The sequence below is a fragment of the Lissotriton helveticus genome, chromosome 2_1, assembly GCF_964261635.1.
Source record: "Lissotriton helveticus chromosome 2_1, aLisHel1.1, whole genome shotgun sequence".
Classification (NCBI taxonomy): Eukaryota; Metazoa; Chordata; class Amphibia; order Caudata; family Salamandridae; genus Lissotriton; species Lissotriton helveticus.
Window position 1 is genome coordinate 1,239,325,423 of NC_136059.1, and position 25,414 is coordinate 1,239,350,836.

Below are 25,414 nucleotides of genomic sequence, written 5' to 3' on the forward strand. Positions count from 1 at the left end.
TATTAATCGCTCTTGTGTCCCACAGTGGACCAGTTGATCAGCTCTATTATCACCTTGCTGATGACTATGATTTACTAAATTCTGATTTCCAATATTATTTTGTGCACCTTGGTCGACCACTATTTCATTACATTGTTTCCGGCCTAATTCAGTCCCCAATTCATTACTCATACTGCCCTCTTGACCATTAGAGTCAACTAATTTCTCAATATGAATACATTGTGCACTTATGGACTTCCGCCCTTACATTAATCGATTGATCAGATGCTTTTTCTTTTATTGTTATTGGAACTTCACTTATGTGGCCAGAACTAAATTTGGGATCGCCCTCCCCTAGTTTTTTAATGTCACACTCCATTATTTGATTCACCTTTACCTTAAATCCCGATTTCTTATTGGGCCCAAAAATCGGGAAATATGATTTCATTTCAGATTCCTTTATTTTCAAGAATTTAGGATCTTCACTCACTTTCTTACCAATAGATTTTATTTCATATGCTTTTTTGTTGTGAGTTTTCCTTAACCTTTTCCTAGCCCTTTTCGAAAGATTTGTTGATTTTTATGGGCCGCTTGAATCTTGGCGTTGTTTTGAGCATGGCTTTTTCATACCTCTTGAATCATCGGTTAGCCTTGAAAAATCACTACTCACACATTCTATTACCAAGCTATCATTAATTATGTCACATTCAGATTTCGAATAAGGGATCTCAGTAACTTGTGTATTGCTATCATCCTTTACAGGTGGCAACTTATGACCATCATTTGATCTACTTAAACTATTTGATGGTTCAACGCTTTCATTACTACCATGCACTTTTCTACCCGACAACAGTTTAACCACTTGGATGCTAAGGCCCTGGAGACATTTATTAACACTTTCCATTGAAATCAATGGGAACTCCATGACGAGTTACCCTTGTCATTAGCAGCCAAGTGGTTAACTTCTTGCACCATAGAACTTACTATTGACGGCAAATCAGAGATCTTATCAATCAACTGTGCACAGGTGCAGGATATAAATGGGCTATCCTTATCTGCTTGCACCTTCATAATCAAGTTAGTCAGGTGCAAGAGTTTTGTGTCAATACCCGCCACATGGGAGGCTAGCGTGTTTAAAATATCCACCTGAACATCCAGTTTGCCTGAGTGGAAATTAAGCACGTTAGTGATTGAACCCATGGTATGTAATAGGCATTTCCATAAACTCTGCTCTGTGCTAAACTCACTCCCTTTTGAGTTACCTGGAGATGTCTGGGGGTTGGCCTCTGCTTTAGATAATGACAATGTATTCACTGCTTTAGACTGCCCATTAAGGTCTAAGCTACATTGTCTATTTATATTAGTAATCTTCTCAAAGCTGCCGGCGCCTTGATCGCATAATGATTTATTGATAATAGGGCTATTCTCCATTATTATACTTGACTGGTCCAGGTTAAAAAAGCTAACATTACCATCTTTAACTGTACAACTATTTGGACTAGGCCGTAAGTCCTCTGTAACTAGAATTGATTCACTGGATCCAGCCTTGAGAGCTGCCTTTCCAACTTCGGTACCCACTTCAGCTCCAGGGTCATACACAATATCATATTTGTTTTCGTTCATAGACCTACAAAGAGACAAATCACACACTCCAGCCGACCCTTTATAATCCAGCACTTGTTACAGGGTCACAGACGTAGCTTTGCGCCTGAGCCTGTAACAGCCCTGCTACAATTAAAGGATGGGGTGAGGGTGTTGGAACAAGTGCCAATACTTTATCTGTTACAACTTCTTCGCCTAGTGCCCTCCTGTCCTGATTAACCACTACAGCATCCGATTTTTCAGGCAACTTAGGATGGGTCAGATCACTAACAGAGCAACTTTTTTTCTCTTTTTTACACAGTGGGGAGAACAAAGGAGAAAGAAATGAACATTCACTAATACTCCCACTAGGTTCTTCCTTTTCGGAGGACTTTCTTTTATGATTATCTTTATGATTATATTTATGATTATCTTTGTCAGACTGAATTTGATGATACTTAAAAAATAGCTCTTTATAGACGACTGCGCCACGCATGAAGACCTCGTATGACCACAGTCTTTACTAAGAGACACAGAAAAAGCTTTTTCCTCGGCTGGAGTACACAGTTTCTCCTCTGAACAGGCCCTTCTTCTGTTAATTAGCATGTTTCCCTCCTGTTCTCCATTTTCCTTGTCCCTGCTCAGTCCGGTTGGAGTTTTTTTTGGAGCTACTGTTGTCTCTGTTATCTCTTCAGACTTCTGGTTTTGTTTAATGTTTTGTGGAGCCCCACGCTGGCGACTGCACCTCATCATTAGGCACGCCAAATCCACCTCGCACAAGATCACACAAAGGTCGCACAAATACACTTCGCACAAACACCACCTCCTCTCTCGTAAGATCCTTAGCTTAGTTTTCTTAGTCTCGTTCAAGTTCGACAAATTCACAGCCAATTACTGGGAGGATGAGGATGAGATAAATCAAGCTTCCTAATACTCAGTCCCACGGAAACACCACTACCCTTCCACAGGTGCTCCTTACTGATCCGATGACAGGGGTCAGAGCACCTCTCAGAGTACACACACCGCACCCCCGGCACCTGGGCAATTCGGCAGCACGCCGACCCCCGTCTGGCTATCAGGACTACACGGTGCACTGCTCCGACAGTTCCTGTTTTCAGCACCTGACAAACCGCTGCTGAGGGTAATGCAGAGGTAAGGCAGCGGAGCTGAAGGGCCATGAGCTTCACGAACCTTCACCCTCACCTTGCCTCACCTCACCTGCCGGCTTCCGCAATACTTCAACGGGCAGCAAGGGATATGGCAGGGATATGGCAGCACAGGGTAAGGCACGGGATAAGGCAGGGGGTAGAGGGTATTGTATATTATGGCAATAGAACTCAAGGACCACGTATCTCCACCCTCACCTCGTCTGCCTACCTGCTGCTTCCGTGGCTGTTCAAGCGGACATCAGCGTTTTTTTTTCCAGCGACTTTTTGGCCTTTCGGCTTATCGGCTTATCGGTTTATGAGGGCTTCCACGGCTGGAGCTTGTTCCTACTCGGCTCCACTGCTCAGCTCCACTGCCACAGCCACAACCGCAGCTGCCGATAGCTGGATAGCGGTTACCGATAACTGGTGGCTAGTTCCTGCTTCTGCAGAAATCTCCTCGGCCTCCACAGCAACCTCAACGGCCCGGCGTTCTGGTGTTTTCTGACGTCCTGGTGCTTGCAGCTCTCCGACAACTCTCTAGCTGTGGGGTGCTCGGCCCGTTAGGGAGCTCCTCGCAACACTCACAGCTTCCAATGCTTCCAATGCAATATATATATATATATATATATATATATATATATATATATATATATATATATATATATATATATATATATATATATATATATATATATATATATCCATGTTTTACCATATTTGCATCTGTCTTCCACAGTATGAAACACACCTACATTTCAATGTGCAGAAGAAGTAACATGTATGTAGGTAACAGGAAGCAAACCACCATAGCACTGTACTAACTGCATCCTCAAACAAGGTATCCTCGATGTAGGAATATATATATATATATATATATATATATATATATATATATATATATATATATATATATATATATATATATATATATATATATATATATATATATATATATATATATATATATATATATATGCTTTCACGAAATTTGTAAATGTATCTATGTAGAATAATTAATCGTCCACTTAGTGTAAAAAAAAATCCTGGTTCGTTAAACAACATTTAAATGAAGTGCTTTCGAACAGAAGTTTTGCTTTACTCGACGGTGAGAGAATTTTAGCCTTCCTTCTTCTCACATTTACGGAGCGTCTTATCTATCATTTTTCCCCGCCCCGCTTCCGCTTTTCTCACAAATCATCTCTGCAGCTGGCGGCGCCAGTGTTCATTCGACGAGGCGATTGGTTGAACTTTCCACTGACTGCCCAATCCCTTTACCTCCAGCTAGTTTTAACGCTGCCGGTTTTGGCGGGAGGAGCGGCTGCGTGAGCACGTTTTATTATATCAGAAGACAGGCGGCTTGTTGTGAATGACGAAACCGAAGGTCTCGCGGAGTTTTGAAGGTCTGAAAGCGGTACTCCTTAGACTCGGTGGCGATTCCGCGCACCGTCAGCATGAGCGCTGGTAAAAGTAGAGGGCGGAAATCAGTGAGGAAAAGGCACCCAAGTCCAGAGGTGAGAATTGCTGTTGTCTTTCCACAAGCACGATAGGAAAGCAGAAGTGGTAGAAATCAACTTGGGAGTAGAAAGACGTCTATGGGGGAAACATCAAGTAGGGGAAGAGTCTCTGAAAACAGGAAGGATGAAGTTCTCATAGAAAATGACCCAGGCCAGATAACGAATGGCAGTGGTGCATCTTTACCAAACTCTACCATTTCACAATAGATTCAACCCCCTTTAACCGTAAATGTTTGTATATTGTGTAATTCCAGTATTTTGTGTACATTTTATGATTGAATATTTATTATTATGTTCAGGGTCAGTAAATGTAGTTGGGTCACTCAACCTTTGACACCATTTTATTAACAGGAACAGAAATTAGTAAAAAAATAATATTCAGTGACACAGCAATCTCATTAAAATAGACATTTGACCTAAGATGGTTTCGAATATATAATATAAACAGGTGCCCATGTTAAATGCAAAAAGATTTACTGGTAGATTCATCAACACAAATTGCGATCGCAATAGTTGTGAAACAGCTATTGCGATCGCAATTCCATGAACCGCAATTCATGAAAAGAAAAACAACCAAATTGCGAATTCGCAAAATATATTTTGCGACTTCGCAAATAAAATCGCAGAATCAAGGTGGAAACCCCTTTGCGATTCTGAAATTGCGAATTCCCAATAATTCTGCGATTTCATTTGCGAAATCGCGAAATAATCGCAAGCCAAATGCATGAAATATCGCAATTGGCGAAAAACCTCAAAATCGCTGTTTGCGAGGCGCAATTTAAGGAGAACTCAAACCAGGTGGTAACCATAAAGTAAAAAAAAAAAGAAATTAATTCTAACTAGCTACAGGTGCGGGGCTGAACAAACACACTTAAGGAGACACAGTAGGAGCATGAGGACATTCACTATGCCAGGACTCTACATGGTGGTAAGGCGGCGAAGGCTTCCAGGCTGCAGCCAGGAACAGACGCAGGATCCAGGAGCAAATTTTCCAGCCGCAGATCACACTCCTGGGCCAGACTGAGGAGGAAATCTACTCTAAGTACAGGCTGAATGGGGCAATGATTACCAAGCTCATCCGGGACCTTGACCCCCTGATGCAGCACCCAACAAGGAGGACCAATGCCGTGCCCACCCATTTCCAGGTCTTGTGCTGCCTGCACCTCCTGGCCTCCGGAAGCTTCCAGGGGATAGTTGCAGTTGCAGGGGGGATGTCCCAGAGCACACTGTCCCGCTGCCTCAGGAGTTTCCTAGAAGCCATGCTGACCCGGCTACACCATTACATTACATTCCCAACCACCCAACAGGACTTGAACCAAACAAAGCTACAATTTTACAACATTGCGCAATTCCCCCATGTAATTGGATGCATTGACTGTACCCACATCCACATCTGCCCACCCGCTGAGACAGAATTCCTGTACCGGAACCGCAAGTCCTACCACTCACTGAACATCCAGATGGTCTGCAATGCAAAGACATTCATCCCCAACATAGTGGCACAATACCCGGGGAGCAAGCATGATTCCTTCATATTCTGGCACAGCGGCAGGCACACACGCCTGGCCAGGGGAGACTTTGGCGTAGGACACCTCCTAGGTAAGTACACATGCCAACAAACAGTACATCGAGACCATGTAGCTGCGAATAACAGGCACTCACCCTCTGCTCCTTTCATTCAGGTGACAGAGCCTACGGCCTCCGTGAGTACCTCCTCACCCCATACCTCAACCCTCCCACACCACAGCAACGGCGTTACAATGCTGCACACATTCGCAGTAGAAATTGCATTGAGCGGACATTTGGGCTGTTAAAGAGCCGATTCCGCATCCTACACAAGACTGGTGGGGCCCTCAAATACCAGCATGAGGTCAGCTGCCGCATCGTGGCCGTATGTGCAATACTCCACAATATTGCTACCAAGCGGAGGATACCTGTGGAGATCTCTGGCAGTGAGTCGAAAGGGGACAACCGCCCACCTGCACATGTGCATCATGCACGCGGGGAGAACCCTGCAGAAGGACACAGGCGCCGCAACCAAATCACAATGAACTGTTTCTAGTGCACCCATACCCCTCACACAACACTGCACTCATGCATGATAAATGTAATAATGACATGGGTGGGAAACCTTGTTTTTTATTGTCGAGTACCAGCGGAGGGTCGTGGACTTACTTGGACCCCTCTTAAAATCCTACTACTTGCGGAACCCGCTTCGCGGGTCCCGCTGCGCACCGGAGCCACAGGAGCCTGTCTGTGCGGCGTGTGAAGGTACAGGGCTGCGAGCGAGCGGGGCAGGACTTCGTGTACCAGAAGCCTCTGCTGACCGCGCCTCCCGTCACCTGGCCGCTCTCCCTGGCCTCCACGCCCCGCCTGTAACTTCAAAAAGACTGCGAGATCTACACGTCGTGGGAAACCTTGTTTTTTATTGTCGAGTACCAGCGGAGGGTCGTGGACTTACTTGGACCCCTCTTAAAATCCTACTACTTGCGGAACCAGCTTCGCGGGTCCCGCTGCCCACCGGAGCCACAGGAGCCTGTCTGTGCGGCGTGTGAAGGTACAGGGCTGCGAGCGAGCGGGGCAGGACTTCGTGTACCAGAAGCCTCTGCTGACCGCGCCTCCCGTCACCTGGCCGCTCTCCCTGGCCTCCACGCCCCGCCTGTAACTTCAAAAAGACTGCGAGATCTACACGTCGTGGGAAACCTTGTTTTTTATTGTCGAGTACCAGCGGAGGGTCGTGGACTTACTTGGACCCCTCTTAAAATCCTACTACTTGCGGAACCCGCTTCGCGGGTCCCGCTGCGCACCGGAGCCACAGGAGCCTGTCTGTGCGGCGTGTGAAGGTACAGGGCTGCGAGTGAGCGGGGCAGGACTTCGTGTACCAGAAGCCTCTGCTGACCGCGCCTCCCGTCACCTGGCCGCTCTCCCTGGCCTCCACGCCCCGCCTGTAACTTCAAAAAGACTGCGAGATCTACACGTCGTGGGAAACCTTGTTTTTTATTGTCGAGTACCAGCGGAGGGTCGTGGACTTACTTAGACCCCTCTTAAAATCCTACTACTTGCGGAACCCGCTTCGCGGGTCCCGCTGCGCACCGGAGCCACAGGAGCCTGTCTGTGCGGCGTGTGAAGGTACAGGGCTGCGAGTGAGCGGGGCAGGACTTCGTGTACCAGAAGCCTCTGCTGACCGCGCCTCCCGTCACCTGGCCGCTCTCCCTGGCCTCCACGCCCCGCCTGTAACTTCAAAAAGACTGCGAGATCTACACGTCGTGGGAAACCTTGTTTTTTATTGTCGAGTACCAGCGGAGGGTCGTGGACGTACTTGGACCCCTCTTAAAATCCTACTACTTGCGGAACCCGCTTCGCGGGTCCCGCTGCGCACCGGAGCCACAGGAGCCTGTCTGTGCGGCGTGTGAAGGTACAGGGCTGCGAGTGAGCGGGGCAGGACTTCGTGTACCAGAAGCCTCTGCTGACCGCGCCTCCCGTCACCTGGCCGCTCTCCCTGGCCTCCACGCCCCGCCTGTAATCCCACGGACTATCTATTTAAGGGAAGGATAGTTCCCGCTAAGCGGGAGCGTGCGGGAGCGTCCCGGGAGAAGCCCGGGACAAGGGCGGGACCGTCTGTGGCCGTCAGGGGCCAAAGGAGGCTGGGCTGGGCCAGGTTATTTACATCGAGTACTGGCGTTTTATGTGTTTCTGATCACCTTTCGTTTTTTTCTTGTAACTGGGTTGCGGAAATTCTAACTGGTCAGATTTTGTCATGAGTCATTCCGCCCCCCCTGGTGTAGGCACCTCTGTTCTTGGCCCTTTAGATAAATTTTTTAAAAAATCTACCAAGGAGGTAGATATGGACCTACTCCTAGCAGAGAGAAGAGCAGAGCGCCGACGATCAATTGAGCAGTTAAAGAAAAACTCACTGCAGTGACAAACAGTTTTAAATTCTACCCATGATATGGCTGCCCAAGGGTTGAGCTCAATTGAGGCCGATGCTACTGACATCAACCAAACCCCAAGAATATTTAGATTTCCAATTATTTCCCCGCTCTGTGTCAATGCCACTAGCGGAGATCACCTGGTTTGCCCGCCGGTTGATCACTCTAGTTTTGGGGAAACAAATACCCCCTCTAACAATATCATTGATTTGGACCCTTGTCCTATGTTGCCTAACCTTTCACTGGTTGGTATAGACCTAGGCGAGTGTATACCAACAAATAGTAATAGTAACAGTAGATCTAAGCCTGTTGAGGCTAAAAGGGTTGTGCATTCCCCACCGAGGAAAAGAAGGAGGAAGGGTGGGGTAAAAAGGAAAGGTCACAGTGGCCAGCTACCTTCGCCAACTCCATCTAAATCAAACACCGAGTTGGTGTTACCATCTATTGTAGCGCCACTGGTTTCAGATATACAGGTGTTGGTAACCCCTGAGTTACCAAGTGAAGGAGTTCATGAGGTGTCCTATGCTAACATAGAGAAGCTCATTAAATCATACATGCTACCTGTCTTGGAGCGTGTTAGGACTCTGGGTGACAAACAGGACCGCCTGTTGGTGAACATTGAGCCTACACACGCCTTTAGCGTGGACAAGGCCAAGGGTCCGCCAAATATACCTTCCGGTCTATCGCAGGGTGCTGGCACTATAAGTAGTTCTATTACTAAACCTACCAAAAGTACAGCAAACACAGATATTGTTACAACAACTAATAAAGCACTGGTCCTGGCTGCTAAACCCCCTACAGCGACCAGTATTGCTAAAGCAAATCCTAGGGTGGCAGTCAACAAACCACCAGGAAAGGGAGTTGTGTCACAGACAAGGAATGGGATGGGTAAAATTGCTAAACCTACTGGCAAAACTAACAGACCCCTTCCACACAAGAAAAATGTAGATTTGCCCCCGGATTCTACGAATTATGTAATTGTTATGACGGGCGTGCCACCAGTTGCGGAAGGAGATAGGGAAAACAACGAAAGTTTAAAAAACAAAGTCATCTTTTGGCTGAAAACAAATAGGCCCCTTCCTTCTCATCTTAATGGGGATATTGTTACAGTCAGAAGATGTCGGTGGGTAGGGGTTCGTCCCAAGGATATAGAGGGGGATATAGTTATTATTAACTTTAGGGATCACAAAGTAGTATCCCATCTCTCAGATTGGTATGTGGGAAGTAATGAGGGAGGGATCTCTACGAGGAATCTTACATATTTTTACCCCGAGACCCTGATCAATCCATCAGATCAACCTCCTGCCAATAATAATAAATACGCCAAAAGCCTCCTTAAATGGACTAATTTTACCCCTAACTTTCATGGATTCCAATTTAATCCTGAGGCGCAGTATCGTTCCTACATTCAATCTAACTACAACTGTCCCGTACAGACGCCGGGTTGGGCTAAGATCAATACCCAGCCCAGAGGCCCTCCAGTTCTACCTGATCCACCATTCCCCAATAAGCCCCTGTATCCATCGGTTCCTATAACACCTGCCTTTACACAGACACAACAGTACCCAAGTTTCTTCCCAGCACACTCTTTTCCAAATCGGTCGACTCAGTCCAAGGTGCTTTGGAATATCCCTTTGAGAAATCTATATGACCCACTATCATGGCTGTCGACTAATGATTGACCAGCACTTTCGTCTAGGGTTGATGTTCCTAATTCTGAGTGTTTGAGGGGGGGGAGATGTCCTGGGTATCCCTTCAAATGTTGCTGTAAGTCCGGAAGACCAATTTTATCAACCTGTGGAGGGCTGTATTGTTTATAGAGGAGAGCCAGATATACCAACTTTGGTACCCACCCCTCTGCCTACCAATGATGTTATTATTGTAGGAGCAAGTTCTGGGCTAACTAGTCTGGCTGGGTCAATGTGTCTGTTAATGGATGGTCCGGTTATAGATGCAGCGGGGCATGTTGAATCCTCTTCCCTGTCTATTGAACCCTGTCCAAATGTTGTAACAAACTTGTGTGATCAACTATGTGAAAAGGGCACCACCATGGGATGTTGGAATGTTGCAGGAATTGATTCTTGTATATGTATTCCTGATTGGGCTGATTTTATTCGACAAGGTGATGTCTGGTCGTTCCAGGAGACCTGGGCGACCCAATCAGTTTATTTTCCAGGCTTCCTGAATTTTAACAAACCAGCAGTTAGAGGCCATAGAGGTAGGGCAATGGGTGGTCTCACTATATGGGTTCGCCAGGCAGCAGGTGTTTCTATGAAGGAAGTCTTTATTGACTGCCCCGATATATTGATAATTAGTATGAAAACAAGTAGTGGGCTGAAAATACTACTTGTCAATGTATATGCAAGAGGTATTGCGGGTGGCCGTGTGTCGTCCACCCTTACTTGTTTGGATGACTTCTTAGGTTCCACTCTATTAACTGGTCATGTGGTTGTTATGGGGGATCTTAATACTTGTTTTGAACCCCTAGGTAAACAGGATGGATTATTAACCGAGGCAGAGGATCTGACCTGGGGGATTCCCCAACTAGAGCTACCCCCGATCACTAAGTGGTCCAAAGCAGCAACATTTATCAAAGGTCTCTGCTTAAATTGGGGGCTGCGTGCCCTAAATGGACGCGTTAGCTCTGACAAGGTGGGTAACTACACCTTTTTTCAATGGCAGACATAGTAGTCGCATTGATTATATCTTAGTTGATATTAAAATGTGGCACTTAGTTCTGGACATGTTAGTTAAGCCACGTCCAGAAAGCGACCATGAACCACTCATAGCGAAATTGAAGGACTATAGCTTTGTAGGGCCGATTGATCGCCAGCCTAACCCCGTACAAGAGGCCGTGGTTTTAACAAATGACATGAGGAGGGTGCGTTGGCCAAAGGTATCTGTAGATATGGAAGCACGTGTAAAGATCAGAACCCTGGTATCAAATTCCATACTGGAAATTGACAAATGTGAAAATCAGGAAATGACGATCTCAAAAATCACAGACATCCACGCCAGCTTGTTTCTATCCCTAAAAACTCTGTTTGTTAAATTTGTTGTTAACAGGGGGAGGGGGAAGGGTAAGAAACCAGCAAACTGGTATAACGAAGCCTATCGAGAGTCCCATTCGTCTCTGTTTAAGGCCTTGAAATTGAAGAACCCAGCCTTAATAAAAACTTGTAGGAAGGCGTATAATGTAGCCAAACTTCGGGCAAAAGCTGCATGGGACGACGAGCGCTGGAGCCTCTTAGCCGAGGCCTGCGGCTCCAGGAACCTTCAACACTTTTGGCACCTCCTTAGGTGGGGTCAGTCTCAGAACGACCGCCCTAGTCCCGCATCCATTGAACAACAGAAATGGGTGTCATTTTTTGAGGAACAATTCAGTTGTCATAGCATCACGCAAGACACTATTAGTTGGCCAATTACTACCGATACACTTGTGTTCTCGGCCAAAGAAGTAGAATCTGTCTTGAATACCATCCCTAGGGGCAAAGCACCCGGTCCGGACTGTATCCCAGCGGACTTATTCCAGCAAGACCAAGACTTATGGGTACCGTACCTAGTGCGATTGGTAAATGCGCTGGTTATGGGCGCCAGGGTTCCTGACTCCTGGGCAGGCGCCGAAATACTGCCCATCTTCAAGAAGGGAGATCGGTCGGTTCCCTCGAACTACCGGCCGATCAGTTTAATTGACGCAGTCCAGAAGATCATCGCTCGCCTTGTTCTGTCGAGGGTTCAGGCTTGGATTGAGGAATTCAACATTCTTACTCCTCTCCAAGCTGGGTTCAGACCCCGTGTGAGTACCCTGGATCAGGCGTTTCGTTTCATGCTTCTGCACTGGAAGACGGTTACCGTGGGCAAAGGCAATCTATATGCCGCCTTCGTGGATCTTCGGTCTGCGTTTGACCTTGTCCCGAGGGCTGGGCTTTGGAACTGCCTTTTAGATATGGGTATGCCCCCCATTTTGGTGCGTCTTATAGTGAACCTTCACGCTCAGACATTTGCATTTGTGCGATGGGGCAAACCGGGTGAGGTGACAGAGAATTTTCCAGTGGCAAAAGGTGTCAGGCAAGGTTGTGTTTTGGCACCAACCTTGTTTTCTCTATATATTAATAGAGTTACCAAGTATTATGACAACTCTTCCACGGATGCCCCAACTTTGGCTGGCATGAGAATCCCCCTGCTCATGTTCGCTGACGATACTCTCCTGATTTCACGAACCAGACAGGGTCTGCAGAACGCACTGTCAAGGTTCGAGAGTTTCTGCAGCGAACATGAGCTAGAGGTGAATGTCTCCAAAACCAAATTTATGGTTTTAAGGGGGCGCAAACTAATAAATGCAAGGGTCTCCATGGGGGATACCCCCCTGGAGCAAACCAAACATTTCCCCTACCTGGGTGTCACCTTCAGCGACACCTTGAGTTGGACCCACCAGATTGAGCTTATGACCATGAAACACCAACAGCTGGGCGGTGCATTGATTAAAGAACATAAAGGGTCATTTACGAGGCCAATGTCTCCGCTTATTAAGATCTATGGTGGCAAGGTTCTCTCAGCAATCCTGTATGGTGCGGAACTATGGGGTGGTAGTAATTTGGATTCATTAAAACATGCCCAAAACAAATTCCTAAGATTGTCCACAGGTCTCCCACAGTCGACTCCAATAATTCCCCTTCTTTACGACTTAGGGTGTCACCCGGTGGTGGATCAAGCAAGACTCCGTCCTCTTACATTCTGGCGCCGTCTGTGGACAACGCCAGAACTCCATCACTATGCAGAAGCCTGTCTGGAGGTTAAAAATAGCCCTGGTGCCGCAAATATTGGATGGTTCAGAGACCTCAAGACTACCTTATTAGCCTTGGGTTATGGTGACCTGTGGTCCTCGCCTGAGTCAGCTAATTTCCCCTCCAAAAAGGATCTTAAAAAATGTTATTGGGATTGGGTGACCCACAATATGTATATGGAAACAAATCCGAGCAGCCTTACTGGACTGTTCATTGTACACAAGGACATACCAAAGCTAGAGGGGTTTTGGGATACTGTAACTAAACCCCTGGACCGCAAACTATTTTTTCAATTTAGATGCGGTTCACTACCCATTGGGGAGTTTACTAAAAAATGGGGAACAGAAAGTTCTGGTTTTTGTCCTAACTGCCAAGGTATTAGGGAAAGCCTAGACCATTTGCTGTATGTGTGCCCTTTATACACTGCCCCCAGAGCCAAATGGTTAAAACCTGTATGTAGACAGTTAGGAACCAGATTGGCTGTAGAAGCAACTAGACTGTTAAAAACCAACCTGGATCCCCTCATTGTTGTGGGGGTTGCTAAATTCCTCGGGTGGGCCTGGGTGCTTAGAAGCAGATTCGTCAAAAATAACCAAATGATGACTGCTTAGTATCCTGTAACCTGTTGATGTATGGTTGTCCACATGTCCATATGTAAAGTTTTGTATATTTGTACAAGAAGCTGATTAGCTTGTCAATGATTTAATACTTGTTTTAACTGTTTTATATGTATATATTGTATTTTATGTCTTTTATGATGAACTAATCGAATAAAGACTTCTTGAACTTGAAAAAAAATAATGACATGAGTTTGATTTACGTGTGACATAAATTCTTATTGTTATTTTCACAATAATGTTTTTTCAAATTTCTTTTTTCTAATGACATGATAACTGTATTTCCTCATACAGCCCCATGATAGAGAAGCAGGCGTGCTTGTCTAATCAGCATGGCCATGCTGCTAGAGTTCATAGAGTCACTGGCGCCTCCAGCCGGACGCACCCAGTCACCTCTCCACGTCCTCCACGACACTATTGGCCCGGGATGCTGCAGTGGGCCTGGTGCTGCGGCGGCGTGCGGTTACCACCGGCAAGGACAGGCTGCTGTGACTTGAAGTGCCCTCACTGGCATCTTGCTTGGCCATGGCCAGACGCCTGCAGACTATGCACAGCTGTTGTGACTTGTTCCAAGGCCCTGGCGACGTCCTGGCAGCATTGAGCCATCTGAATTTGCATCGCAAGAGAGCGGCGCGAAAGTTGGGAGGTGGCATTTCCAATCAGATGGTTGGATCTTGTGTATGCTGACAGGCGGGTTAGCAGCTGGCGGTAGCGGCGGCGGGTGATGTCCTGCTGAGACACCAGGATCTGGCTGTTCTCTCTGACAGTTGCGGTCATGACCTGCATTCTTTCCGTGAGCTGGGTCACGTTTCGCGCAGTCTTATTGAGCTGCAGGTGGATGGCTGCCAAGTATACCGCTTCTGGCGTTCTATGGTCAGTCCAGGATCTCAGACATGTTCCCCCCTGCCAGCGCGTGTTGAGACTTTGCGCTGCTGCCTCATCAGTCCGCTGGACTGAGATCGCACAGTGGCTGTGCGCCGTGTCTGCCTCCTGGGTGGTGGCGGTGTGACCTGTACCACTGCCATGGGTGTCACATGGGGTGGTTTCTGTGCTCCTGTGGCTGCATGGGTGGCCCTGTCCACATGGGGAGGTGGTGGTACTGCTGCTGGTGGTTGTGATGGTCCGGGTCGTGGGGCAGGATGGCCCTCTCCCTCGGTGTACTCAGGGTTCTCCTCTATGTGGAGGGCCTCGCTGTCTGTGCTGGGTTGTTCTGACGCACCTGTGATGTAAATGGGTGCATGATTAATGATATGTATCTTGCACATGGGATGTTGCTACATGCATGCAGGCTTGCATTCCCTGACTGGCTTTAGGGATATCTTTCACTTGACAGGTCTGGCTGTGTGTGGCTATCCGGGAATTATTGTCACACTACAGGTCCCACAATGCAATAGGGCATTTCAGGTGTGCAAGGCCTGCATTACTGGGGTTATCAAATGGCTAGCTCTGGAGTCATGGGCATTGTTAGGCGACGGGGTCGCAGTTGCATGGCACTTACCTTGGGATTGTTGGGTGGGTAGGGAGGAGTCCAGCCCGGTGACCCCCACGCAGGCTGCAGGATTGAGGGTGTCCTCCACCAGGTCTTCGAGTGGAGTGTTGGGTGCAACTGTGGGGTCTCCTCCTCCGGTGGCATGTTGCTCCCCCAGCCTCTCAGCGATGCGTTCTTTGGCACGACCTCTGAGGTCGTACCACCTCTTTTTGAGCTCATCAATGGAGCGCTGGGTCACTCCAACTGAGTTCACCTTTGAGCGGATGCGCAGCCAAATGCGCCTCTTGTCGGCCTCAGGCACCCTCCGGGACTCCTTGCCAAACAGCCGGCCATGGTCCTTCGATACTCCCTCGATGAGGTACTCCAATTCCTGTTCAGAGAATTTTATTTTTCTCTTTCTGCCTGGTGCACTGCTCCCTGCTGCTTCCTGGGACATTTTAATTTGTTGTTTGTGTCCTGTTGTGGTGCTGCAGGATGTGTGTTGTGGAGCTCTGGGCTATGCCTCTTCCACTCTCAGGCTCTGTGTTCTGAATGAGGGAGGGAACTGCCTACTTCCTGGTTGTGATGTCATCATTGTGCTTGAAATGCAACTTCCCGTTTTTGCGATCGCGCAATTAGCGAGATCGCAAGTTGCGATTTCGGTAATTGCGAGTTTGCGATTTTAACATGGAAAACGGGCAATTCTGCGGTTTTTCAGCGATTTCGCGAAAATCGCTATCGGCAATTGCGGCTGATTGCGATTCGCTTTTTTTAGTCGCTTTTCTTAATGCATCCCATTCTGCGAATTCTAAATTGCGATTCGGTATTTTTCGCAATTTAGAATTCGCAGAATATGGGCTTGATGCATCTGGGGGATAATCTTTGTTATTACTTTGGGGTGGGCGGAACTTGTGGAGGTTAAATCGTCGGAATTCGGCAGAGTTACATAGAAACTAAGCAAGATTCCACAGTTACGTGAGGTTGCAAAATCGGCACATTCCAATGATTTTTAGCACAAGGAACTTGTTCCGCACTGCAAAATCAGTGTGAACAGCACCATGGGGCACGCCAGAGGGTGCTGTTTTTAGCTGCCGCATGAGTATATTTTCTACTTGAGCAGCAGTTTTCTCACCACGAACGGTTGCGACGGCCCACGTTGAGAAAATCTTGCCGAGTTTTGCTGGAACTCCACGTTACAAGCGTAATGCGAGTGGGCAAAGCTCCACGAACTGTGCCTGCAGAGCTGAATTTATCTCCCACCCCTAGTAAAAATATTACCTCATTTTAGAGCGTTGCTTTCATTCCAAACTGTTGTCGTGGAGGTTCTGCTGGAGCAGTGAAGCAGTTGAACAGTTACTCCTGAGCTGCTAAAGGGCTTCTATCTTTTTGCAGTTGTGCCAGGAGTTCTGATTAGAACTACATCTTTTTGTTTTCTTCTAATAAGGATACCATTTTGCCACAATTTTCGAGAACAATTTGAAATATCCCCCACTGTTGTGAGAGTAGTTTTATAATTTATTAAAGACAGGGAGGTGAAGAAACAAATTTACTGAATCTCTAGCAGCAAAGGAATATACATGGAAAATGTTTTAACATGAATGAAAAATTTCCTAACTATTCAATTCTCTATCATTGCCCTGATTTGAGGATTATTCTAGTGATTCAGTGGGTTACCAGCAACAGGTAATCCAACACTATATACTCACCTGGGCCTATACACACCATTCACAACAATCTGGTAATAACCGTTGGGGTCATGTTTTATGAATGTCTTATCATATCAAGATTAGTTACTTTCTGGCTCCTAAGTAATCTTTCCCTGATCAAAAAGTTATTTCCTCTGGTTGATGGACCAAATTAATTGAACTAGTTGATGGGGAAATGAAATAGATCAATTTACCTGTATATACTAAATGATCACAGAGTCGGGAAGTGTTTTAAAATCTATATCTAAGAGATTAATTTCATGTGAATCACTTACAAAGTACAGAACAATCTTCGTCTTTTCATGGAAGGAAGATCTAATAAATCAATTATCAAGTGCATTCATTATACTACGCAATGACAATGCATGAAAAGGAAAGGAAAGGACATAGACACATAAACAGACATATATTTATTTTTTACCAAGTATGGTGTGAAAACCAACCCCCTGGCCAAGGGGCTGGGTAGGGTCCCAGAGTAAAGATCTTGGGACCAAAGGCTTCAGGACAGGAATCAGGACAGGAAAGATGACCTCTCTATCACCGACGCATGCGTAGCACCCCTCTCTGACACTCTCTTCCTCCTCGAGATTCTTCTGCGATCTTCTTCTAAATTAATTAGCTTAAGATGTATGGTTCTGCAATTCGATTCTTCTTCAGCATCTCTTGCCACTCCGACAGCATCTAGGTCTCTGCAGCATTTTGCATCGACGTCTCTCTAACTAACTAAGAACTACCTCAATTATACCCTACAATATTCACGTACCTCCCAAAAATGTTTCAATATCATGACACTCCTAACTCTGATTGGACAGGCAAGGGGAGGTGATCATCACTGAACTACAAAAGTACTAGAGGGTCTAAATATATGCAACAAAATTAAAGAACAGGAAATCAAACTAACATCCCTCGCATATGGTCCACCCACAGTCACCCTTAACCACGACCCTCATGGTGGTCAGGAAAGGATGCCCATCAGTCACCACACGAAACCGCCCTTCATCATTTGAGTTTCATTTAAGACCACCAAGAAGGGTACCACTCGTCTCGCACGACGAGGGCCCAGATGTTGGAACAAGTCTGTACTCACTCAGGCAGATCTTATGGGGTCTTATAACTCTTTGTGAGGATGTAAAAGTAACTGGGACTGATGTTGCAGTGCAAAAAGGTGTGTGAGAAAAAGTGAAATAAGTGCATTTAAAATTGGATTAGTGGGCACTAATAACTTTATTCTGTTGTTCCCCACTATGCCAATATTAAAAAGTAGTCAGAGACGATCAAGACATTACAAATTGTCTAGATGTGTATTGGGGTCGACATGTTTCAGCAAATCTGGCATGGTTTGCCTTTGCTTTCTTCAGGACCAATCTCAATTAATAGCTACTGCAACCTTGTGAAAAATAAAATGTGTTAACAAACCATACATGATACAAAGATCACCTGTATTTACTAGGTGTCCTTAACCTTTTCCTCCTTCCCACTCCAGATGAATTTCTGAGGAAATTGACAAAAAAAGGGGGGGAACTTTAGAATGAATCCACTGTCAATAAATGTTGCATTCATATCATACCATAAGTCTATAAGGTGCTAATATAGGCATCCTTACACTCAGTACTAAGGTAGCGTCTAATGTCGTTACCCTCTACAGTTCAGTACTAATTACTCCACATGTACTCGTAATTACAGATGAACAAAGGAAATAGAAACACATTACCCGATTTGGGAGGTGTATGGACCTCACCCCACCTGGCCACGGCTCAGGGATAGGGGAAGCACCGCTCTAAGGAGAAAAGAGGCACAAAAATGAGCCCTAATGCCCCTTATTTGTTTATCTACTTAGCAAATTACCAGCGCCACCCCTTCAAAACGTCTTAATGAAGGCAATGAACTGAAGTAATGACAGTAACGACTATTGGTACTGCCCAAAGTTCAACAAATAGGGTCACTGCCATGTCGTTCTTAGAAAGGCTGGTAAATCTACTTCAACGTGACACGCAGATAGATTGACCTAAACGTGACCCGCCCTGCAGCATTACCGCGCGCATATCTGATGCAAGCCTATTCAAATCCGCCTTGTGTTTAAGCTTTATTCAAAAACGCCTTGTATTTAAAGACACATCAAATGATAACAAAAACGCTGCGTTTTTAGGAAGCAAATAAACCCAAAGTATTGCGCTGACCACGCAGCATCCTACCTCTCCGTCGGTACTCCAGGACTCAGCTTCTGAGCCGATCGGGGAGGTATCCGGACCAGCATGATGTCTGTATATGAAGCCGCGCCTGATTGGTCAGACGTCCGATCACGTGGCGCTTCTGATTCTCTAACATGGCGTCTGATTGGATAGGACGACAACCAATCCAGGCGCGAGAAAAACGGCACTGACATCGAGCCAGTACTGCGTTTTTTATCTCAATAGTGCTTTAAACATAGCACTCGTAGGGTTGTCCAACATCAAAAACCTTTTTACACGAAATAACTTTAATAGCTGTCTCTCACCTTATCACTCGATTATAATGATTTTAATGACAGCTCAATGTTGAACCCATTATGACATAGATGCCCTTTGTTGAACCCATTATATGATTTTAATGACAGCTCAATGTTGAACCCATTATGACATAGATGCCCTTAGTTCCCAACGGTAAGTACGTCGCTATTATCAATCATGGGAAATAGATGTAATGTCCCAAGACAATTGTTCTATTGAAAAGAACAAGATACCTCCACAGGATATTCTGTGAACAAGATGCTTCCACAGAACCGGGCTAGGCAGACAAAAACATCCGTGACGCCACTAGAATTGCAGACAACTTTGTTAAATCAACACAGAGAGACATTGTTGGTACATGTGTGGATTTATAGGATGATAATGTTGGACACCACTCAACATGGCGCAGGTACATCGATGATGTCCTAGTAATATGGCGAGGGACGAGTGAGAGTTGTCATGAATTCTTGAAGTGGCTGAACAGCAGGAACGATTTTCTTCGTTTCACGATAGAAATTGGGAGGGACAGACTTGCTTTCCTAGATCTATTGATAACATCAACCCCGGAGGGTCTACAATCTGAACTCTATAGAAAGCCCTTAGCAAAGAATTCCCTTCTTTGCTTTGATAGTCATCATCCTCGATCACTGCAGGAGAATCTGCCATTTGGACAGTTTTTGAGAGTACAGAGGAATTGTTCTAGTGCTGGAGCCTTCAGGACGCACTCCACGGCTCTGAAAGAACAATTGATCTCTAGAAAATACCCAACTAAACTGGTACAACGCTCTCTCAAACGGGCCAGGAATAACAATCGGTCTGCCCTGTTGGAACCTTCAATCACCAAACCTACTCTGGATAGGCTAACATTTGTCACCACTTTTGGAACATTATCCAACAAAATACAGAAGATTGTCAGACAACATTGGTCTATTCTCAACTCTGACCAATCCAGTATCCAGACCCCGCTCTTTTCATTAAAAAGAGGACCGAATCTTAGAGATAAACTGACTAACACCAGACCGCGCACGGAGGAACCCAGGGCCCTGTGGGACCTTCCTCCAGTTACAGGGACGTGTAATTCATGTCTACAAACCAAGAAGTCTACTGAGATCGACATAGGGACTACAAGACCTTGGATCCAGACCAGATTCACGAACTGCAACAGCAGTAATCTTGTCTATCTCATCACCTGTCCCTGTGGGCTTAAGTACATAGGGATGACCACCCGTAAGATCAAGGTCAGAATATCGGAACATAAGAGCACCATTAGGTGCAAAAGACAGGCAACGAAACTGACTAATCACTTCCTGGAAGCACGCCATCCATCCACCGCGTTCCAGTGGACAGTAATTGAACAACCTTACATCCCTGCACACATTACTGATGTGTCCAAATTTCTCCTTCTTAAGGAGCAGAAGTGGGTGTTCAAGATGGGCACTAACCGTGTTGGCCTGAATGATGATATACCCTGGGCTATCTTATAAACTTTATGAATTTCATAAAATCCATGATTCTTATAATTTCTAATTAAGATTTTGAGTGGTGTCCAACATTATCATCCTATAAATCCACACATGTACCAACAATGTCTCTCTGTGTTGATTTAACAAAGTTGTCTGCAATTCTAGTGGCGTCACGGATGTTTTTGTCTGCCTAGCCCGGTTCTGTGGAAGCATCTTGTTCACAGAATATCCTGTGGAGGTATCTTGTTCTTTTCAATAGAACAATTGTCTTGGGACATTACATCTATTTCCCATGATTGATAATAGCGACGTACTTACCGTTGGGAACTAAGGGCATCTATGTCATAATGGGTTCAACATTGAGCTGTCATTAAAATCATATAATGGGTTCAACAAAGGGCATCTATGTCATAATGGGTTCAACATTGAGCTGTCATTAAAATCATTATAATCGAGTGATAAGGTGAGAGACAGCTATTTAAGTTATTTCGTGTAAAAAGGTTTTTGATGTTGAACAACCCTACGAGTGCTATGTTTAAAGCACTATTGAGATAAAAAAACGCAGTACAGGCTCGATGTCGGTGCCGTTTTTCTCGCGCCTGGATTGGTTGTCGTCCTATCCAATCAGACGCCATGTTAGAGAATCAGAAGCCCCACGTGATCGGACGTCTGACCAATCAGGCGCGGCTTCATATACAGACATCATGCTGGTCCGGATACCTCCCCGATCGGCTCAGAAGCTGAGTCCTGGAGTACCGACGGAGAGGTAGGATGCTGCGTGGCCAGCGCAATACTTTGGGTTTATTTGCTTCCTAAAAACGCAGCGTTTCTGTTATCATTCGATGTGTCTTTAAATACAAGGCGTTTTTGAATAAAGCTTAAACACAAGGCGGATTTGAATAGGCTTGCATCAGATATGCGCGCGGTAATGCTGCAGGGCGGGTCACGTTTAGGTCAATCTATCTGCGTGTCACGTTGAAGTAGATTTACCAGCCTTTCTAAGAACGACATGGTAGTGACCCTATTTGTTGAACTTTGGGCAGTACCAATAGTCGTTACTGTCATTACTTCAGTTCATTGTCTTCATTAAGACGTTTTGAAGGGGTGGCGCTGGTAATTTGCTAAGTAGATAAACAAAGAAGGGGCATTAGGGCTCATTTTTGTGCCTCTTTTCTCCTTAGAGCGGTGCTTCCCCTATCCCTGAGCCGTGGCCAGGTGGGGTGAGGTCCATACACCTCCCAAATCGGGTAATGTGTTTCTATTTCCTTTGTTCATCTGTAATTACGAGTACATGTGGAGTAATTAGTACTGAACTGTAGAGGGTAACGACATTAGACGCTACCTTAGTACTGAGTGTAAGGATGCCTATATTAGCACCTTATAGACTTATGCTATGATATGAATGCAACATTTATTGACAGTGGATTCATTCTAAAGTCCCCCCCCCTTTTTTTGTCACTTTCCTCAGAAATTCATCTGGAGTGGGAAGGAGGAAAGGGTTAAGGACACCTAGTAAATACAGGTGATCTTTGTATCATGTATGGTTTGTTAACACATTTTATTTTTCACAAGGTTGCAGTAGCTATTAATTGAGATTGGTCCTGAAGAAAGCAAAGGCAAACCATGCCAGATTTGCTGAAACATGTCGACCCCAATACACATCTAGACAATTTGTAATGTCTTGATCGTCTCTGACTACTTTTTAATATTGGCATAGTGGGGAACAACAGAATAAAGTTATTAGTGCCCACTAATCCAATTTTAAATGCACTTTTTTCACTTTTTCTCACACACCTTTTTGCACTGCAACATCAGTCCCAGTTACTTTTACATCCTCACAAAGAGTTATAAGACCCCATAAGATCTGCCTGAGTGAGTTCAGACTTGTTCCAACATCTGGGCCCTCGTCGTGCGAGACGAGTGGTACCCTTCTTGGTGGTCTTAAAAGAAACCCAAATGATGAAGGGCGGTTTCGTGTGGTGACTGATGGGCATCCTTTCCTGACCACCATGAGGGTCGTGGTTAAGGGTGACTGTGGGTGGACCATATGCGAGGGATGTTAGTTTGATTTCCTGTTCTTTAATTTTGTTGCATATATTTAGACCCTCTAGTACTTTTGTAGTTCATTGTATATTTGGGATTTACTAGAGCTTGGTCTTTAAATTCCCGCTTAGACCCCATTTCAAGTGCTTTTTGTTATTTGTGAGGTGATCATCACACCATGCTTACATATTACTCCTTTTCAGTTATTCCTTTGTTAATATACCCATCCCCTTAATTCTTTATTCAAACTTTATTTCCCACCCACATTTCATATTATTTTGCAACATTTATAATCCCTTTCACAATTTCTTCCATCCTGGTGAACTCTTCACCACTTGGCTTCCAGGCCAGGACAGTCAGTGGCCTTGGCTAGTATTCAAGTTTGTAGTCACCGTTCTGGATTCACTCTCAATTGACATCGGCGGACAACCCTTTCAAACACGTAACGCTGCTTACTTCTGTCAAGCTTGGGAGGCCCAAAGACGTACTAATAATAAAGTCAGAAAAACAAATGTTATTTAAAAAATAAATGGTTTTGCTGTATACCACCTATCTCCATTCTAACCCCAATTAATTATTAATGCTTTCCCCGCGTTAGCATTAGTAAATAACTTGTTTTAGTTTTCAGCAAAGCAGCTGCCAAGCATGTGAGTTTCAAAACAGCCATCTTGTTAGCAACTGCGCAAGTGCTAGAAATTCCCTCCAAGCAAAAGTTCTAAATTTGCACTATCTCAGCACCCATGGGATCACAATCTCATCGTACACATCAACTATGCCATCTATTCCAAGCTGATTAATATCTCTTGATGGTGCAATCTGAACATGTATTATATAGGAGGTCTTCAGCCTTTGCCCTAAGGCCTGGGCTTGACCATTGTTTCCTGTAGTCCTAGACGCCATGAGATGGAGTGATCCTGCTAAGACAATCTGATGAGGATTCCGATTTGGGTAGTGGAGGAGAGTCGGAAAAAGGGGGTAGAGGGATTGGAAAATCCCAAGAAAGTTGCAGAAGAGCTGGAAACAAAACTTGAACTTTACAGAACTAGGGGATCAACACCGCCTCTGCCATATAGCACCTGATCTGATCTGGAGCCAAAGCTCTGGTGATCATTACGAATGGGGGAAAAGCATAAACGTTTTTTAGTTGCCAATCCTGTAGAAAGACATCCGTGGCGGTCGCCAGGGGATCTGGCTTCCAACTGAAGAGCCTGGGCTATTGATTAGTTAATCTGGAGGCAAAAAGGTCCACTGAAAACGGACCCCAGCCATCCTGGAGATTGGCAAAATCCAAGATTGGAGTCTCTGAAGTGCCGGGATTGGCAGTACACCACCATGTTCTCCTGTCCTGGAAGATACTCGTACCGATATCTAATGGTCCAGGCAAAACTGCCAAAAGCTGGTCACTAGATCCAAGAGGACCTTGGACCGGGTGCCCTCCCAGGTGGTTTATGTACCTAATGGCTGAGATGTTGTCCCTCTTTAATGGGACACAGGACTGAATTCTGTCTTGGGTGCAACACTGGACTGCGAAGGACACTGCCAGGAGTTCCAAGCAATTGGTATGTAGCTCCTGTTCCTGAGGGGACCACAACCCTCCTGTGGAAAAATCTCCACACTGCACACCCCAGCCTGATCTGCTGCCAGCGGAATCTATAGTGAAATCCGCGGCGGAGCCGAAAATCTCACCTCCATTCAGTGCTACCATATGTGAAAGCCACAAGAGGATCTCTTGGCATGCGTCCTCCGAAAGGACCACCGACTGGATATAAGAGGGTCCCTTCCTCAAATGCGTCGCCTTCAGGCTTTGAAGAGGGCAGGGGTGTAAGGGTGCCAGAAGATCATCTGAATGGATGAGAAGAGAAGGCACACCATGTGGGCAATCTGCCTGAAGGACACTCTGTGCCTGGTCAGCGCTCGCTGCAACTCGTGCCTGATTTTCAAACTTTTCTCAAGGGAAGACTCAATGCAGCCTTCTTAGACTCTGTAACAAAACCCAATAAAACTGCTTTTTGAGCTGGAATCAGGAGGGACTTTTTCTCATTTATAATGAAGCCGAGGCTTTTCAGCAGGGTGACTGCCTCCTGCAGCTGGGACGACATCTGGTGGGGATCTTGCCAAAAGAGGAGCATGTTGTCTAAATAGACAAGTTGGTGGGTTCCCTGGGCCCTGAGATTCCCCACGACCGGTCTGAGGACCTTTTGTGAAGTACCAAGGAGAGGCCTAAAGGAAGGGTTATGAGCTGAAACATCTGTTGTCGCCTTATTACCTGGAGAAACCGCCTGCATAGTGGAAAAATCAGGATATATAGATAGGTTTCCTTTAGGTCCAGACGGACGATCCAATCCCCTGGGTGTAACACATCACGAAGGACGTGGATCCCCTCCATTTTCAAATGGTGATTGGCTAGCCACTTTTTAAATTAGCTTAAGTTCATAACTAGACTCTGGTCTCTGCCCCCGTCTAGCTTGTCTAGCATTAAAAGGTTGCCGATGAAGACCAGTGGATGAGGAATAGCTGGGCAAATAGCTCCTTTTTTGAGCAATGTGGAGATTTCTGTATACACCAAATCTGCCTTTTGGCGAGGAGAACTGAAGAGGCCTGAATCGTATACCTTGATGTGGAGAAACGTAAATCTCTATGTGAAACCCCTGAAATGTTTGCAAGACCCATGCATTGCTTGTAATGGATTGCCAATT

At 45.7% G+C, this 25,414-nt stretch overlaps 1 protein-coding gene across 1 annotated transcript in view; it reads left to right on the forward strand.

Annotated features, from left to right (window-relative positions):
* Positions 1-4,029: 4,029 nt before the first annotated feature.
* Positions 4,030-25,414, forward strand: part of PRDM9 (PR/SET domain 9) — a 1,629,505-nt gene continuing 1,608,120 nt past the window's right edge. Inside the window, exon 1 of the mRNA XM_078676140.1 lies at positions 4,030-4,219. Coding sequence (XP_078532266.1) covers positions 4,160-4,219 — 60 coding nt within the window. The 5' untranslated portion in view covers positions 4,030-4,159. The remainder of the gene's footprint in view (positions 4,220-25,414) is intronic.